This window comes from Hyaena hyaena, unplaced genomic scaffold, assembly GCF_003009895.1.
Source record: "Hyaena hyaena isolate Hyena2069 unplaced genomic scaffold, ASM300989v1 scaffold_133, whole genome shotgun sequence".
In the NCBI taxonomy this organism is placed as follows: Eukaryota; Metazoa; Chordata; class Mammalia; order Carnivora; family Hyaenidae; genus Hyaena; species Hyaena hyaena.
Window position 1 is genome coordinate 2255295 of NW_024080765.1, and position 20171 is coordinate 2275465.

The following is a 20171-nucleotide window of genomic DNA, read 5'->3' on the forward strand; positions in this document are numbered from 1 at the left end:
GGTGCAGATAGAGGGGGACACAGAACCTGAAGCAGGCTCCAGGCTCCGAGCTGTCAGCACAGAGTCTGATGCGGGGCTGGAACTCACAGACCCTGAGATCATGACCTGAGCCGACGTCAGCCGCTCAACCACTGAGCCACCCAGGCGCCCTTAGAAGACTTGTTTTTGAATGGGTGTTGGGGGAAAAGTGTCTTGGAGTTGCTTATATGCCACTAAGCCCACCACATGAATGGGTCCTGTGTATAGCCAGCCTGGTTTAAAAGTTCAGGACCATTTGTGTTCAGAAGATAGCTTGGTAGGCCTATATACAGAAACTGTCTAAGTATCTTATGAGAGTAGCAATTTATAAAACATTCAACCCTGCTAGAATTGTAAGAAGAAATACAATTTTATCCTGATGTCTGAGAAAACTTCTGCACATAGTATGAGACCCTCTGTGACGCATTTTATTTTATTTTATTTTATTCTATTTTATTTTTTTTGTGATGCATTTAAAAAATTTTCTAACTGCTGTTTGGAATGGAAATATGTACTCCTTTAGTTTTTAACCCTTTCATCTTCCTTATCAAATGACAGTCCTGGAACCACAAAATTGAGAAGGAAAAGAAGGGAGCTTGATATTCTGGCCTCCTAAGGATCATTGATACTACACTGTTCAAGGTGAACAATGATACTTTCTTTAGGTACATGGCATCGTAAGAATCGCATCAATTATAAGGGCTTACTACAGAAGATAGTCTCCCATAAATAGAGGCAAGTGCAAGAAGAATCTCATAATCTTGGGAACAAGTTTGAAAATGAATAGCCCTTGGGGTGCCTGGGTGGCTCAGTTGGTTGAGTGTCCAACTTTGGCTCAGGTCATGATCTCACGGTTCGTGGGTTCGAGCCCCACGTCAGGCTCTGTGCTGACAGCTAGCTCAGAGCCTGGAGCCTGCTTCAGATTCGGTGACTCCCTCTCTCTCTGACCCTCCCCTGCTCATGCTGTCTCTCTCTTGTCAGAAATAAATAAAATATTAAAAAATTAAAAAAAAAATGAATATCCCAGGGTCAGGGGATGGACGGTGAGTCAGATTCCTTTTTTCCCCACTCATCTCCTTTGCTGGTTGAGAATCCATGGAGAGTAGTCAGAGCAGACACAGAAGATCTGGACAGTCTGTTCAGCTCTGGGCTAGCATTCTTTCTCAGACCTTTTAAGCCCACTATTTGGAGAACAAGTCCTATAGATGAAGGCAAAATTGGGCCATGAGGGAGAATAGCAAGCAAGACTCAAATCCACAAACCTTTCAAGCATACAACATGCTTCCATTATGGGATGAAAGAGTTGTGGTGAAATCTCAAATTTAGGTGAGATATGAGTGGGGTGAATTTTCCTGAAAAAGGCTGAAAGCAGGGGTCATGAAGTCTTCATGCAAAAGCCCCCCCATTCTGGGGCTATCTGGGTTGGGTGGCCTAATGTCCTCATATGAAATAGTGTATGTGAGGCCCCTTGTGTTTTGTTTTGTTTTTTTTAATCAAGACTGTACTGCCATGGGGCTTCTGGGTGCCTCAGTTGATTAAGCATCTGACTTTGGTTCAAGTCATGATCTAGCGGTTGGTGAGTTCAAGCTTTGTGCTGGCAGTGTGGAGCCTACTTGGAGTTTTCTTTGTCCCTCTCTGCCCCTCCATCATTTGCTCTCTCTCTCTCTCTCTCACTCTCTCTCTTTCAAAATAAATAAATAAACTTAAAAAATAGAAGATTGCATTTCCAACTCCTAGTAGATGAATCGAAGACAAAGGAAGAAATACCAAGTAACTGGACTAGTCACACTCAATTGGTCAATGTTCATTTTTCTTCTAGGAAAACATTCTGAATATCAGAGTATATGCTGGAAAATATCATGCTTGATTAACCAGAAAACCATGGAAGCAAAAAATTTAAGGAATAAATCAAGAGAGGGAAGACTAGTTGCTTGTGGACACACCCTCAGTTCCATAATGATTAACCCACTAAGTTTCAAAGAATTTTCTAAGTCAACCTCAGACACAAACCTGCCAGAAGGCGGGCCTTGACACACACTGAACTTGAGCATATGGTCTCTTTAGTAGCGTGCTCAGCTTTGGGAGTATGTAAGAAAATAGGCCCTGATAATTAAAACAGCACATTTGTTTATAAAGCATAACTTGATCTGGGCATATTGCTAGAAATTTTAGCCAGCGCAATGCTTCTTTCAGGACTAATTATCAATCTGAACTTGAAATATATTCTAACTGGTTTCTCTCACTAAGTCAGTAGAGTAAATGCTTTCCGTTGGGTGATGCACAGGTTCAAAGTTTTCTTGGATCATCCTGAATTGTGTAGGTGGAAATCTGGATACATTTGTCTCCCATGGTAACTCTTCTGTGGATGAAAACCATAGTCTTGATGGATTTCAAAGTTTTGGAGGCATTTTGTGACCCTGTCTGAACGACCAGTACCCTCCTACACAAGGCTACCCAGATAGATCAAGCAATTTGCATTTCAAGAGAATCTACTTGGACCAGTAGGAGAAATGATTAATCTGTTTTTCAAGATCATGTGGTTTTGCCAATTCTCTGTCATCCCGTCTTTTACCATTTTCATTGCTAATTGTATATACATGGAGGAATTTCATGTAGATGCCTGGCCTGAAGGGAATGTCTCCAAATGCATATCTATGAGCCGGCCATTGGGAGGAAAGCACTGCAAAAGCCATCAAATTACCCTTGTATGATGACTTTCTAAATAGTAAAAGGCAGGAGAACCTCAGAATAAAATGTCCACTAAGAGGAAAGCAGGCAGGAGTTCCTCTCCCAGAACCTAGTAGGCATGCTTCTAAAACCTGCCACGAGGCCTGTGAGAAGACACATTTCCTTATTTATTTGAAATCCTTGATTCTAGAAACGTACTGGGGCTTACAGCACAAATGACTCAAATCATTCCGATAGAAAAAGAAAACAAAAGGAAAACTAGCCATGAATCACAGTTTGAAGGATGACCATTTGTAATTTAACTTTCAGTTAGGACTTGGGACGTCGTGACATGGCTTTAAGATATGCGAGCCTAACAGTCGTGAGTTGCGATCATGTCAGGATCATGCGATCATCCGATCCCTTGGTCTCTACCTTGGGTTTGGGTGATTGATAGCTTGAGAGATGACTGATCCTGGAACTTAAATACAAATCAGTTAACCACTTTCTGGACAGAACATATTTTCTGTACTTTAAATTCTCTGACAAAAACTTAAATATGTAAATGCAAATACTTCGGGCATAATATGTTCTACAGTGAGTACTCAGATATTCTCCTTCTTGTCATTATTTAAACGTTATTTAATACCTGGATAATCATCTGACATTCATTTAAAAACCTATTGCATTTGCTCAAAATAAGATACTGATTAAGGAACCTCTCTTCGCTCCCTAATGCAGACAGATACACACACTCCAAAATACATTCATGGAAATCGATTTTCTGCCACATATCATGAAATGATCAGAGATCAGAAAGCAAATATTTACCCCCATGGGGAGAATGAAGCTCAGTTTTATAATGGACGTCAGCAAAGTCCATGGTTTAAATTACAGATTAACAAAGGGTTCATGAGCTCAAAATTAAGTTATTCTGTTTAAAATCAATCACTAAAACTGTCGTTCTGCTTACTGCTTCGACTTCCTAGCAAAGGTTTAAATGAGGACTTTATGCGCAAGTAGAGAACGGCAAGAGATCTGCTCTTTTTCAGACCTGCGTGGGCTGGAGGGGCAAACGTTTGGGCTCTTAATGTAATTAGAATGAGGGATGCATTTTTCCAGAAAAAAAATCTTTACAACCCCCCCCACCCCAACACACACACAAATCCACAATTCATCTATTATCTGGGTGGGGTTGGGGGAAATGGTAAGGAGTAAAACGTGGGGTACATTTAGAAAGCACTAGATGCATTGATAGCAGAGCCATTCCGGAGGCACCAGGCAGGAAATCTGGAATTACTCTAACTTTTCTTTGCAGAGGCAGGCACCAGGACTGGGGGAGAAGGATCCAGAAAGACTACTGCTTTTGCTAGCAAAACACATTCAGATTGTGGTTTTGAGCAAGAGCGTGCTTCATCATTCAGCTTCATGCTGGGTCACCACTCCAGTGCTGACCAGCTCTCCGATGGCCTTGTCATCGTATCTGAGGACCTCCTTCAGGATGCGCGTCGTGTGCTGCCCAAGCAGGGGAGGCGGCCTGGCCTCTGACATCTCGAACTTACTGTATCTCACAGCTGGGCCTGTCAGAAGAGGAGGAAAGCAGGAAGCCTGTTAATGACTAACCCTAGGAAATTAATTACCCAAGCAGCCTGGGGCGTTTTCAGTGAATGCCAAGAATATCACTGTCAGTGACAACGTTGTAGGTACACCATCATTTTGGAAAGAAATGTATTTTCACATGAGGCTTTTCTTGCCTCAGTTTCGTTCAACTGTTCAGTGGTCTCTGACCTGCCCCCCACCATGCAGGGGGTGGCACATAAGCTCGGTGGGTGCCAGGATCGCTCAGAAGTTGCCAGTCATCACTCAACTGGGTAGTCTCTCTGGATCCAAAAGAACAATGAGACAGGTGCGCAGTGTCTCTCTGAAGCCAGAAACCTGACCCCAGGTAAAGGGGATCTAGCAGGTTATCATTCAGTGTCGAAGTCAACAGACTGCAGATCAACTAAACTTCCGCCAGACCCTGGCGAAGTCTTACGGTGGTAGAAGCGTCACTGTCAGGGAGATTTGGGCTTGCACATCAGCTCTCCCACTTTGTAGCAGAGCCATCTTGGACAAATTGCTTAACTTCTCTGAGCCCCATGTTCTGCAATTAAACTGGGTATGATAGTGTAAGGATTTAAATGAGAGAATGGAGGGGTGCCTGGGTGGCTCAGTTGGTTGAGCGTCAGACCCTTGATTTCTGATCAGGCCACGATCTGCAGTTTGTGAGTTGGAGTCCCCTGTTGGGCTCTGCACGAACAGTGTGTAGCCTGCTTAAGATTCTCTCTCTCTCTCTCTCTCTCTCTCTCTCTGTTCTTCCTCCATTTATGCATGCTTTCTCTCTCAAAACAAATTAAAAAAACTTAAAAAAAATTATTGAATGAGATGAAGGACAAAAACCACTCACTAAGCGGTTCCTAATCCATGACAAGGCATGAGACTGGCTGGCTGCTATGAAGAAAAGGCTACTGCGGAATCTGTCTTTACACGTGCAGGGTGAGGGGAGGAGATTTATTGCCCACTGTTTGCTGAGCATTGAGCGACTGTAAACAGGGGAACCCAAGTGATGCTTTCAACCACTGTCGGAAATGGATTTTTATTATCCTCCTTCTTCACATCAGGACACAAAAGCCCAAAAAGCTCAAGTTTTGCTCAAGGTCACGTGGCTAATAACTAACAGCACCAGAATGCAAATCCATGTCCAGCTGAACTATCTCACACGGAGGGCTGTGCACTTTCTATAACCTTAACAGCCTGGTCCTCCTTTCCACTCTTCCACGACCAAGCTGGCTGGGCACCGGGTGTATGTTGTTTCAGCAGATTTTTTACCTCTGCTGCCTGACTCAGTACGTGATACTTATGCTGGCTGTCCTTCACAGCTCATTTGACTAGGCTTCAGGAAAACAAATTAGATAGTCACAAGAAGACTACAAAACAGTACATTTCTATCTCAAGAAGTTTTCTAGCCTGCTTCCAATTTGGGGAGTGCAAAGGAAGAACACACAAAACCAAAGCACGTGTGGGTAATAGACTCTCAGTAAAGCGGCAAATGCGCTTCAAGTTCTTCGGAGAACCCCAGTAATAAAAAGTACTTTTGTAGAAGCCATTGTTGATGATAAAGAGGACACAGACCCCCCCCTCCCAGATTGTCAAGCCACACTTTTTAAAAAAATGTTTTATTTATTTCTGAGAGAGCACAAGCGGTGGGGGGGGGGTGGGCAGGGACAGAGGATTTGAAGTGGGCTCTGCACTGACAGTAGCAAATCCGACGTGGAGCTTGAACTCAAGAACCATGAGATCATGACTTGAGCCAAAGTCGGATGCTCAACCTACTGAGCCATCCTGACCCCCAAGCCACACTTCTGTGTCAACACACACCATCCACTATGGACAAATGGCAACTTTCAACTGCTTCTCTGAAATTCAGTGAAATTCATTTCTTCTTCTCCTGCTTCTTTTTATTGTTTTAAATTGTATTTACTTTTTTTTGTTGAAGTGTAGTGGACACATGATGTTCCATTAGTTTCAGGTGTACGATGCAGGGATTCAACTAGTCCACGCATTATGCTGGGCTCGCCACATACGTAGCCACCATCTGCCAGTGTTCCCTGTGCTGTGCCTTTCATTCCGCCTTGTTCATTCGGTAACTGGAGGCCCACACCTCTCAATCTCCTTCATCCATTTTGCCCATCTTCCCCTTCCCTCTGGCCACCACCAGTTTGTTTTCTGTCCTTAAGGATCTGTCTCTGCTTTTTGTTTGTTTATTCATTTGTTTTGTTTTCAGCTTCCACATAGAAGCTCACGCTTCCTTTTAAGTGCCCCAGGGCAGCCTGTTTTTTTCACTAGTTTGTCCCTCTTCAGTCAAGGAGCACACGTGCGAAGGCAGGGCCCACTACTCTCACAAGAAGGCTGATAATTTGACATTTCAGGGATGTGATCCTTATTCACTGCTCTGAGTCCGTTTCATTCTGACATTAATTACCAAACAATTTTAATCGAAAACTTGTCTTTGGGAAGAAGGATGCTGCTGAGAGTATAAAGACTGAGGTCAATGTCATGTGACTCCTTCCTAACTGAATTCCTGGAGCTTGACTACCAGCTGGAAAACAGTCACTTGACTACACCGAGAATCTGGGCTGGAACTCACTGCTGGGATTGCTGCTCGTGATCGTAGCACAGCAGCTGCAAATATTTTGTAAAAACCTGCAATGCATCAGCCACTGTGCTGTCCTGTTAGACTCCGCAACAATCCCGGGTGGACACTGGAGGTAAAGGAAGCTTAAGGTACTGGCTTAGAGTTCCGTTAGGGAATGAGAATAACCTGTCCACAATCACTCAGGTAGTAAGTGAGAGTCAGTTCCCAAGTTCGGATCTATTGGGCTCAAGAACTTGGGTTTTTAAACAAAATAATAATTTGTCAGGTGAAATCCACATAACATGAAATGAACCATTTAAATGAACCATTTCAAAGTTCAGGGACACCTGGGTGGCTCAGTCGGTTAAGCATCTGACTTTAGCTCAGGTCATGATTTCACGGTTCGTGGGTTCAAGCCCTCTGTAAGCTGACAGCTCAGAGCCCGGAGCCTGCCTCAGATTCTGTGTCTCCCTCTCTCCCTCTGTCTTTCCCATGCTTGTGCTCTTTCCCTCTCTCTCTCTCTCAAAAATAAATAAACACTTTTAAAACTAATAAAATAAAAATAAAAGTGAACAGTTCAGGGGTGCCTGGGTGGCTCAGTCGGTTAAGCATCTGACTTTAGCTCAGGTCATGATTTCACGGTTCGTGGGTTCAAGCCCTCTGTAAGCTGACAGCTCAGAGCCCGGAGCCTGCCTCAGATTCTGTGTCTCCCTCTCTCCCTCTGTCTTTCCCATGCTTGTGCTCTGTCCCTCTCTCTCTCTCTCTCTCAAAAATAAATAAACACTTTTAAAACTAATAAAATAAAAATAAAAGTGAACAGTTCAGGGGTGCCTGGGTGGCTCAGTAGGTTTAGCATCTGATTCTTGGTTTCAGCTCAGGTCATGATCTCACATTTCGTGAGGTTGAGCCCCACAGTGGACCCTGCACTGAGAGCACGCAGTGTGCTTGGGATTCTCTTTCTCTTCCTCTCTCTCTGTTCCTCCTCTACCACTCTCTCTGTCTCCCTGGAAATGAATACATAAACTTTAAAAAGGGGATTGAAAAAAATTTTTTTGTAATGTCAAAATTTATTTATTTTTATTTTTTATGTTTTATTTCTTTTTGAGAGAGAGAGAGAGAGAGAGATTGCGAGCAGGGGAGGGTTAGAGAGAGCGGGAGATACAGAATCCAAAGACAGGCTCCAGGCTCTGAGCTAGCTGTCAGCACAGAGCCCAACGTGGGGCTCGAACCCACGAACCGTGAGATCATGACCTGAGCCAAGGTCGGAGGCTTAACCGACTGAGCCACCCAGGCGCCCCTAAGAAAAGTTTTTTAAGCCAACAGTTCAGTGGCATTTAGTACATTTGCAATGTGGTGCAATGACCACCTCTGTTTAAAGGTTGCAAGAGCTTTCCATCACTCCAAAGTTAAACCCTCTTTGCCTAAAGCAATTTCCCTCAATGCTGCCCATCTCCAAACTGCTGGCAACCACTAACCTACTTTCTGTCTCTGGACTGATCTCTTCTGGATATTCCATATAAATGGAATCATACAATACGAGACCTTTTGTGTCTGGTTCCTTTCACTTCACATAATGTTTTTGAGATTCAGCCACCTAGCAGCACGTGTCAGTACTAAGAGCCTGGATTTTGAACTTCCGTGCAGTGATGGTATAAGGGAATTCTTCAGGTCTAGCCATACTGACGGGCAGTTCCATTTGTGTGACTCCCACTAAACACTATTCTTTCTTGGTAACTTCCAGATATACACTGAAGACTATGCTATCATTTTGGGATGAAAGGCATTTAAGAATTTGTACAAAGAGTCTTAAAGAATTTAGAATGGTATCACTACATACCATTTACTAGAATGCTATTATTAAAGCACTAGAATGGTATTGCTTGGATTTTGGAACTGCTAGCATAAAGACACCTAGAAGATACTGTATATTTGGAAGGCTTATGCTTCTCTAAATATATATATATATGCAATGGGACAAATAAAAGTGATATCCAGATCCCAGAGAAAGCTAAGTTCTCATGAGTCAATTGAAATCTCCTATTCTTACAACACTGTGCAATAATCCTACATACCAGGGATATGCCTTTCGGTCTAGACTTCACACAAAAAGAATAAAGGACTCTTAAAATACATTTGTCTCAAGAAGTAGAGAACGCTTGACACAATTATTTACATCTAAGAAAAATATGAATAATTTGATCTCCCATTAAAAAAAGAAGAGCAGATAAGTCACGTGTTCTTAAATGACTTTTTGGCAAAATAACATCTAGGTTCACATATGCTTTCAAATACTTGCAAGCTGTGTGATCTTGAGAATTCTTAAAGTCCCTGAGCCTCGGTCTACACATTTCTCAAATGAGGTTGACAGCACTTATGGAGGGTTAGTTTGAGCATTTGAGTAATAGAATGTGGGTAATATTCAATGTCAGTAATAATCAAAGAAATACATGTGAAGATAATAAAATAAGGTAAAATTTTGTTTGTAAAATTAGCAAATCTTGTGGCTTATTTTGGTTTGTTTTTAAGAGGTCAGTGACTGGTAGGAGTGTAAACTGGTATAATCCTTCTGGAAGGAGCTGTGTCAATTCAATATGATGAGTTTCTTGGATGGAGAAATCTTGCTTTAAAAATGTTCTACTATGGGGGCACCTGGGTGGCTTAGTCGGTTAAGCGTCCGACTTTCGCTTAGGTCATGATCTTGCGGTTCGTGGGTTCGAGCCCCAAGTCAGGCTCTGTGCTGACTGCCAGCTCAGAGCCTGGAGCCTGTTTCAGTCTGTGACTCCCTCTCTCTCTGACCCTCCCCTGCTCATGCTGTCTCCCTCTCTCTCTCTCTCTCCTAGAAATAAATAAAACATTAAAAAAAATTAAAAAAAAAGTTCTACTATGGATGTAATCAGGAACGTTGACAAATTCTATAAGCAAGGATCTATACAAATTTCCAAATATGCTTTATATTCTTAATACCTATTTCCTCCCATATAGCTTTCTAACTTACAGGTTAGGTTGTGACGGCTCTTTGCGTGGAATTCTGTTCGTATTTTTTTTTTTAAACTTCTAGCTTCCAAAAGTTACCTTGTTAACTAGGTGCTCAGCAACCCACTGCCTCATGTACTGCTCACATAGGTCTATCTCCAACCCCTTCCTTCCAGATGAAGAGGTCACATAGTCACAATATCCCAAAATATTGGAAAATGTGTCTAAAACTTGGGCACTGGTTAAATAAATTATACTGCCTCCAAATGATGGCAACCTGTACAGTCATTTCAAGTTGTATTTTGGGGGGCTTTTAACACAAATATTATCTTCACTCTCTCCTGAAATACCACTGTCAGTCAGAAGAGTTTAGAAGTTAAACAAATACAAAACTTCATGAGTAAAGAAAATGAGTGGTGGCATCACTAGTGAATAAGATATTTCAACAAAGAATGACATGGATAGGATATTGTCGATGTGTGTAAAAGAGTGAGACAAAGCTAAAACCCAGAATACTCTACAAGGAGACCGAGAGGAAATGGGTTTTCATTGGCCCATTTCACCCCTCAAGAGGTTCTGACTTTAAAATCCACAGTGAGGAGAAAGACAGGGCTTTATTACTTTTTAAAATTTTTTTAAATGTGTAATTATTTTTGATAGAGTGAGACAGAGAGAACAAGCAGGGGAGGGGTAGAGAGAGGGGGCGACACAGCATCCAAAGCAGGCTCCAGGCTCCAAACTCCAAGCTGTCGGCACAGAAACTAACATGGGGCTGGAACCCACAAACTGTGAGATCATGACCTGAGCTGAAGTCAGGCAATTACTGACTGAGCCACCCAGGAGCTCCAGGACAGGTCTTAAAATAGAAATAGAACTGAAAGCAGAAAGATTGAATGTGTTAGTTCAGACTAACTTACTAGTTTGTACTAGCAACTAGAAGAAAAATGAAGCTTGCTCTCAAGTTTCTAAATGAAAACAATATTCGACCTAGAACTAGATATCCAAACACGTGATTAATCAAGTGTGAAGACATTTTGAAACTTTCAAAGATTAAGTAAGTTTACTAAGTAGTTTCTTGATGTTGACTCCAGTAAAACATGGGAGTAAATGATAGAAAATTTTGGTACCCAGTGAGAACCAACCAGGGAGCACAGGGAAGGAAGGTTCCAGAATGGTAGCTCAGATGAGGACAGTCAATAAAGTAGAAATGGAAGATGACAGAGGCCTTCCAAAGGGGAGCCTAAGAAAGCAAAAAGAACATTAATCATATAATTAGAATAACTTAAAGATTGGAAACATGTAATGCTAAGATAAAATTAGGGGCACCTGGGTGGCTCAGCTGGTTAAGCATCTGATCTTGGTTTCAGCTCAGGTCATGATCTCACGGTCTCATGAGTTCAAGCCCCGTGTCAGGCTCTGCACTGGCGGCACAGAGCCTGCTTGGGATTCTCTCTCTCTCCCTCCCTTTCTGCCCCTCCCCAACTCACTCCCCGTCTCTCTCAAAATAAATAAACTTTTTAAAAAAGTTTTTAAAAAGATATTATTACATTATGCAAGAAAACAATAATTAGACACTCCAGAAAAAACAAAATTTGCAAAAGAAATAAAAGATCCATATATGAAGCAAATTATAATGTGGCAAGATTTTAAGTAACTGAAGGAATATAAACAAAGAAAATCCAGTTGACCTTGATGCCAAGAATATCTGGGTAGTTCGTATTACCTGTGCATCCTCTATAACAGCACTAGGCATATTATATTACACTGTCTATTTAGTTGTCTGTATTTCCTGTGTGGGCAGGAACATGCCAATTGTGTTTGCTAATGTGTCCTCTATGCTTTTTATGGTCCTACAAAATGAAGATAATGGCAAACACCTGTAACGATGGCAGATTGTGGTTTTTTTTTAATGTTCTTTTAATTTATTTTTGAGAGAGAGAGAGCACAAGCAGGGGAGGGGCAGAGAGAAGGGGTCAGAGGATCCTAAGCAGGCTCCATGCTGACAACAGTGAATCCGATGTGGCGCCCAAACTCAAGAACCATGAGACTGAACTCATGAACCGTGAGACCTGAGCCGAAGTCGGACAATCAACTGACTGAGCCAACTGGGTGACGCTCTAGAGTGTGTGTTTTAGTTCATGATCTCATTGGAATTTTGAATTTATTAAATAGAAACCCTTATAACTCTCATTTTATGGATCAGAAAACTGAGGTCCTTTAAAGGGTTAGTTTATCTGAGGTTAAGCAGCTAACTAAATAATAGAATGAGGACAAGATCTGTACATCAAATTCCACGGTGCATGTTCTGTCATTCGACATAAACTTGCTGAACTAATGACTGCCAATCATTAAAAGTATTTGAATAAATACCATTTATGTCATTTTAATTAATTAATTAATCCACTAATTAAGTCTCCATATAATTTTTTAGTATGTATCCCTGTGTCAAGATCTTGGCTGTATGACCTAGATATATTTTCGCAAACAAAACATACCCAGACCCTACTCTCATGGAATTTTTATTCTGATCTGGAAGACAGACAGTAAACAAGCAAATAAATAAATAGTTAAAAATTTATAGAAATTATAAAGTTGCTTAAAATCTAGCTGGAAAGAAGAGAATATTATAAGCAGAGTGGGGAGAGGCCAGGGCAGCGGGAAAGGACTGTCTAGATGGAATGTGTGATAAGGTCAAACTGATTCGATGATCCTTAGGCTGAGCCCTAAACTGAGTTATCCATACAACTACTGAAGAAAAAAAGAGTCCAGGCAGCGCAAACAGGTTTGATGTTCAAGAAACTAAAAAAAGACCCAATGTGGCTAGAACTGAATTTGGTACGAAAGGGGAGGGTCCAAATGAGGTTGGAGGGAATGGCAGAGCAAAGGGTTTAGAAGAAGAAGCTTTAGAAGAAGCAGAGGGAGGGAATGGGGCGCCTGGGGGGCTCAGTCGGTTAAGTGTTCGACTTCGGCTCAGGTCATGATCTCATGACGTTCGAGCCCCACGTCAGGCTTTGTGCTGATAGCTCTCTGTTGCCAGGTAAGATGTGAGGTGAGATGTGTTCGGAGGCTGCTGGGGGCAGAACGGAAAAGATGGTGGTGGCCCGGACTGGGATGGTGCCTGTAGAGTTTGAGAAAAGAGGATGTGTTTGAGGCATATGCTGGTGATAGGAATTGCCGATGGATTACATGGGCCCGGGGTAGTTGGGGAGGGAAAGAAGGAGCAGTGGGGAATCCTGTGTTTCTAGGTTGAATAATTGGTGGGGCCATTTGCCACATGGGGAAGACTGAATGGATTGTATATGGACAAGTTTGGGAGGGAGCAGAAGTCAGATTCTCTTTTGGACATGCTGTTTGAGATGTCTATGAGATAGCCAACGGAAGAGGTGAGTGGCCTTGGGCTATGCAAGTTTGGAATTCAGAGAAGATCTGGGGCCAGGATATACATACATTTAAGAAGTCACTCACCATTTAAATGTCCATATTCTAAAACGCTCTATTTTCATGGCTACTGTACTTATCCCAACATCCTTGGTGGTGAGGTTTTAAATGAGATGCTTGGGCAGTCTTCTCTTTACTATCTAAGCTCTACATCAGTCACCATTCCATCAAATGTGTTGTGTCCCCAGGAAGCAAATTCAATGAATAAAAAACTAATCTCCATAGCTGATAAATTTGGAGACAAAGGCATTTCTTTTAAAAGCGTTTCCATATTCTTGGCCTTAAACAGACACATTTCCATGGGCTCCACAGCAGAAAACAGGACATTTTTATTTTTGAAATAACTGAGTGTTGTTCCCCACAGAAAGAGGCGGGGGGGGGGGTGCAGGGGGGGGCCTGAGTTACAGATACCCAAGGTGGGAAAATTTTTCCTCTGCCTTAACAGAGGCGATCAAGCTGAAAAGCACAGAAACAAATGGCCATCACAGCAATTTCAGGCACATAACTTGGGACGAAATCTGGAACCCCAGGTGTGGTCCCTTTGAGGAGACCACATGGTCAAGTGACGGGGAGTCAAGGCCCTGGGTGTCCTCAGCCCCTCACCAGGAAGGTGGCTGCGTGGCCCTGCTTGTGGGCTGTACCCACCTCTAAGTGAGGACTGTGTGTGTCCCCTCAGGGATAGTCTACAGGATTTCTAGGAAAGCGGCAATGACTTGTACTTCAACGTCTGTGCACGCCCATCCCTGAGAGGCTGCACTGATAAACTTCACGGACTCTAGAGTTCAAGAGCTGGAGGCTGACACCATGCGGAGGCAGGCAGACGGGAGGAGGGGTCCCGTCACAGCCTGCATGCCATACACAGTGACATCTGGAGCTACTACTTACTGGGTAAGTAGTCCTGCTACTTAGTACTGCTCTAAACGGGGCCTGGGGCTGAATACTTTCGAGTTGTTTTCTAAGTCGATCCTCACAATAACTGTAGGCAGTTTTGTATGTTTATGGATGCCTTCCATCCCTATATCGACGAAGAGCAACATGTTGCCGAGAGAGGCTGCGGAATGTGTGTAAAGGTAGATAGCAGGTGCGCAGAGAGACCTGCTGACTTGGTAGCCATGGTTTTTGAGACATGATATGGCAAGATGGCCAAGAGTGTGGGTTCTGGAAGCAGAGTGTCTAGCTTCACATCCTGGCTCTGCCACTTACTAACTCTATCTCCTCGAATAGTTACCTAATCAGCCTGTGCCTCAGTATCCTTCTCTGGAAAATGGGGATGAGAATAGCACCTACCATGTCAAGTTCTGAGGACTTAAAGAAAAAATTCTTCGTAAAGGTCCTTCGTAAAGGACCAGAAACATAGTAAGCACTTAATACATGCCAGCTGCTATCATTTTCTTTCCTTCTCTACTCCAGAGCTTGCCTTAACAACCTAGATTCCTCAGCAGAGCCTGGTCACCTTCTACTTCAGACCTTCCAGAACACTGACGAAGTAGCTGCATTTTTTTTTAATGTTTATTTTTGAGGGAGAGAGAGAAAGACAGAGTGTGAGCGGGGGAGGGGCAGAGAGAGAGGGAGACACAGAATCGGAAGTATGCTCAGTGCTCTGAGCTGTCAGCGAGCATAGCCCGAGGCAAACCTCGAACTCACAGACCGCGAGATCACGACCTGGGCCAAAGTCGGACGCTTAACTGACTGAGCCACCCAGGCGCCCCAAGTTAGCTTTTAGATTCATGACAACAAGTTGGGGATAAAAGTGTTAACTTCTTAAAAATTCTTCAGAGTCAAGGATACAAGTATTTAAAGGAAAAGGAAAAGGGAGAAAGGAATCAACCATTACCTAAGCGCATATTACATAACAGACACTTCTCAAATGTTTATTTTGTTCATTCCCCTTTATAGCCCCTTGAAATAGGTATTTTTTCCCTCTTGCTACAGTTAGCAAAAGGAAGGCTAAGGAAGGTTAGATTATCCATGTCACACATCTGATAAATGCACCCATGCTGTTTTCCAACAGCATCAGAACCTACACCGGAAATTAATTTTCTACTCCCTTGGGCTTTAACTAGGTATATGAGAAGGAACTTTGAAAACATGGAACTTCTTTGACTTATTTAACAAACACTGTGTGCCAGACACTATTTTATGTGCTTGACACATTTGATTCACTCGGCCCTTAGGATAATGCCAGAAGCTACTATTGTCATCACCTTTTACAAATGGGGAAACTGAGAGACGTAGAGGGAGAGTCACTTGCTCAGCGTCGCTGAGTTAGTAAGAAGAAGACCCAGGATTCACACCCAGTCTTGCTCCAAATCCCTCGTCATTGCCGGTGGGCCACACTGCTTCATGGGGAAGGGGGGAGGAGCACTGAAAGAGAGGGAGTTATCTAAGGTTGAAACCGAACTCGGGCGCCTTGGGGTAGAACATGCCACGGGGAACTTCACATTTCATCTTCTGACCAGTCTGTTCTCTCCGTCTTTGTAGATTACAGGGCCTCCAGATGCCTCATGCGCTATGCATTCATTACTACCTCATCTTTTCAAATTAACTTGTCATATGCCACTAATTTCTTTGTAGGAAGTCCTGGGCTCAGAGCAGCATCAGTACATTCCCAATTTCCTGTGTTCCTGACTCGGGCAACGCACGCCAAAGCCTTCCCCTCTACCCGCCCTGAAAAGAAGGAAGCCTTCCCTGTGCTCCCTGTGGAAAGCTATCTGGTTCAAGGCCCAGGGAGGGCCCAGTTCCTGGTGTGCCAGAAAATTCCTCAGACAAGCCCTGTAGTGTTTTCCATCTGTGGTTTGAGGCCCTTCAGTAACAAGACCCTGACTATTTTGTCTCATCTCCTTTTAGAAAACTTCCATGATTCTCTCAGGCTAAAAAGGGAACTACCCAATCTATGCAAACATCCCAAGCTACCCTAACTATATACAGAATTAAAGCTACATTTCTATAACCCAGACCAACTTAATAATGTAAACAGTTGCAGGAAACAGAGATAGCCAAAAACTACGTGGGAAACCATAATGAATATTCAAGTAATGGGAACATAATATCACATCATCATGAGGGAAAGGACCTAAACAGTCCTTTTTTCCAGAACTCCATGCACCTCCCGTCTTGATGATGCATTTCTAAAGCGATGAAACAATCCGTTGCTCAACCTCAGAGCACACTGGCAAATGATCAACGCTAAGGGTTAAGTTAATTAACATAGTTGGCCTGTCCAATCATAATGGAAGCAAGAATGAAAAAAACAAAAGTGGTATGAAATGTGTGGATCTTTTTTTTTTTTTCCCGATGTCTGATATGGGTGTCAACGTTTAAAAATATCATGAATACTTAAAAGCAAACATCTGTTTTATAATATATGAAATGCTATATCAAACGTTTTCATTTTGACTTCTTTGGCCCATCTCTAAGATACATGCTGTAGATACCATTTAATCTTCAAGGCTTACTTGTGTAATAAGAAGCCAAACTTTATTTTGCTGAAAATAATGATAGCTCCAGTACCGAGTTATTTCACAATTTCCCCTCCAGTGCTTGAACTCATCATCATAACAATAACAGTATTTTTTATATGGCGCCTCTCAGCCACAGCATCCAAAGTGCCAAATGGAGCCACACAGTTAGAACACATTAAGCCCATTAGATGTGAGATAAAAACAGATAAAGCCATTTAAAATAGCACGGGCGATGGGGAAAAGCCATAGAGAATACAAACAGCTTTGGACTTCTTTAACAAAAGGACTCAATCTGTGGCACTGCTTTTGTGGTCAGGCATCCCAGAAACTCATGGCCACATGTGGTATGTACCACCAACTTGGATACGTCACCCTAGTTTCATCCAGAGTTCACACGCACCATTTATCATTACTGCTGTCACAATTTTAATTCATTCTTATGCAAATCAATAAAGAAATCCTCAAGTGCCGCTACCTGTAAGGTAAGAGTACATTTTCAACTGAGTCTATGACCCTGTGGTAGTCGTGAATGTTGTCCATCAAATTTCCAGGTCTCACCGTCCGGGAGTACGCTGGTGTTCCATGTCCTAACCCCTTTGATGTTGGCTGAGGCCATGTGACTGGCCAGCAAACTGTGAATAGAAGGGCTGTGTATGCCACCTCCAGGCCAGAACACTCAATTGCTGGTTTAAGACCCTCTGGGTTTCTCTGGGGCTGGTGTGGTGACTTGGCAGTGTGTGATATGGTGACTGCCAGTCTAGGGCCCTTTCAACCCATGATGGACACACACTGCGAGCAAGAAAAGTATTTGTGTTGTTGTAAGCCGGTGTTACTCAGGAATTGCTGGTTACCACAGCATAACCTAGCCCATGAAGGCTGATTAGATGCCTCATCTTTCTTTAATGCAGAGATCGATTTGCTGGGACCAAGTGAGGGACTTCTTAATCAGCCCCTCAGCACTCCTTTAAAAAGCAATCCGTTCAGATGGTCCAAATACTTTGAAACTCTCATTTTGTGTGTTGCCAATTTTGACCAGTGGAATGATGATAACGGCTATTATGCATTGAGTACTTCCATGTGGTAGGCATTTGGTAGAATGCTTTCCATATATCACCTTGCTTGAAAGACGAAATGACTTGAAAAAGTAGGATTATTATTACACCATTTTATCGACAAGGAAAGTGGGGTTAAGTAATGTTATCAAAATTACACAGCCAGTCAACTAAAGAATTTCGTTTCTACTTAGGCTGGCTAAATACAAAGTGCGTGCTCGTTAACACTAGGATGTATTTCCTCCCTGCATAATGTGGAAGCAAATCTGTTCTCATATCAGTGGCTGAATAAATACCCTTCTTTGGCAGATGGTGTTATAAAGCAGTATTGTATTATAAACACTTATATATTTCACGATTGCTAATCCATTAAGGCATTTATCTTTCATGTGAAAAAGAAACAGGGTAACTTGCATTTGATTTATATATCTCGTTCCAGCCCACTGAAATGTCATAGTAGATTATCCATTTCCTGCTGGAAAAATATATGGCCCATAAGGAAATGCTATTCATATTCATTAGCAAACATGCCATCTCCCCTTAGAGTGCGCTGCCCAAACTTGCGGCTGAGCTCTGCAAAACGTTGGCCTAGAAGAAAGGCTCCCCCAAATGCTTCTTTCCAACATTTGTGTTTGCTTCTAATTATTTTCAACACTTCTGCAAACACTAAAAAGGGTGAAGAAACACCTTGCTGACAACGTGTGCTTTGCCAAAATAATCAATTCTCCCACTTCTTTGCCTTCTAAAATTCAAGGATCCAATACAAGCTCTTTGGGCGCATTCCCAGGATTTTGTTTGGTTAGACTTCACCATGGAAAACAAAATTGGTTCAGCTGAAGTCTGTAGCCAGAACATTTTAAGCTTCATAGACCTTCAAAGTAGTGACCTTCTCCTCACCTCCTCTGCCTCTGCGCTCCATTAAGGAAAATACCGGAAGAAGTTTCCAGTCAGAGAAGCCAGATTGCATTTCGATTCAGTTTTGAGGGGAGGAACTGAACAGAGCTGGAGCAGGTGGTTATTTGTGGCTCTTACTACGAATGAGCTTTGAAAATTTCTTCTGTAAACCTCTGAAGGTCTTTTGTAGTTTAATAAAATTTTTCTGTGCTTCTTAATCTCTGTCTTAACGGAATCAGCTTTATATCTACCATCTTCATCTTTGCTTTCCCAAGAGTGTCTGAGATCACACAAATCACAATCACAGCCCAAGCGCATAGAGGATCAAGAAAATTAGGTCCTCAAACTTGCTGCTGGGAAATTGGGGACGTGTTGACTCTTTGCCAGAAGAATTGATCTTAGGTTTTCCCTTCCACTTTACCTCTGAGGTCCATATGGGAAGATTTTAGAAAACGCTTTCCTTCTATACCCTTATTTCCATTTGGCATGGTGATCCTCTCAACCACCTTAATCATCAGCCTTACTTTGTAAACTTGCTATCTCAGTGGTCCTGCCTTTGAAATGCCTCTCACGTATTCCCACACTTATCTTTCGTGCCACCTCTGAAACAGGAGGGCTTCTTGCCTAATCTTCATTGCCAGCTGTTCCCTCCAGCCCCACGGTACTCATTCTCTCCTGGGTCTGATGCTATGCCAGCCCCTTTGCTGACCTGGAATGGTTCGCAACATGGCCGTCCTCAAGCCCGTGTTATTCCTGAGGCTCTCTGCTCAGGCTAACTTGCTGCTGGGCCTCCCTCTCTCTATTGCTTGGTTCCCTATAACATTTGATCCGTTTTTCCTCAATGGTGTATCTCAAACTCTAGTTGTATTACGTCCTGTGATCTTTCTTGAGACCAGAATTAATATTCTGCTCATCTTGCATCTTGCATAGCACCTGCCACCAGATGAGTGTACAGTAAATAACTGAAGGATTAGAAAAAAAAAAAAAAAACCCACCTAACTAGAATCCTAGATTAAGAAACAAGGTCACTAGCAATATGTGAAATACAGAAGGACAGAAACACTAAGGCGTGGCTAAACGATGTATAAATGGAGTCATCCTGACTCCTCTCTCTCTTACATCCAAGAGCCAACTCATCAGCAACTTCTATTGGCTCTGCCTTCGAAATATATGCAGAATCCAACCCCCTCCCTTTTTATTTTATTTTATTTTATTTTATTTTATTTTTTTACAAACATCTTCGACCTAGCCACCATCACCTCTTGTCTGGATTTCTGTGGAGCCTCATATCATGACTTCCTCTCTGCATGTCCCCCCTGCAACATATTATCAGTAAGGCAGCTAGAGTCACCTTTTAAAAACCCAAGTCACCTCATATCATTCCTCAGCTCAAAATTTTGCAAAGTTTTCCTTGTTTCATTCTGACAGTGGGCTCTGAGATTCTGCATCATCCACCTGCCTCCCCTCGACTAAGCTACCCTTGACTTCCCTTCT

At 42.6% G+C, this 20171-nt stretch overlaps 1 protein-coding gene across 1 annotated transcript in view; it reads right to left on the reverse strand.

Annotated features, from left to right (window-relative positions):
• Window positions 1–2852: 2852 nt before the first annotated feature.
• Window positions 2853–20171, reverse strand: part of SUGCT (succinyl-CoA:glutarate-CoA transferase) — a 737889-nt gene continuing 720570 nt past the window's right edge. The window contains exon 14 of the mRNA XM_039237988.1: window positions 2853–4265. Within this exon, the coding sequence (XP_039093919.1) occupies window positions 4102–4265 (164 nt within the window). The 3' untranslated portion in view covers window positions 2853–4101. The remainder of the gene's footprint in view (window positions 4266–20171) is intronic.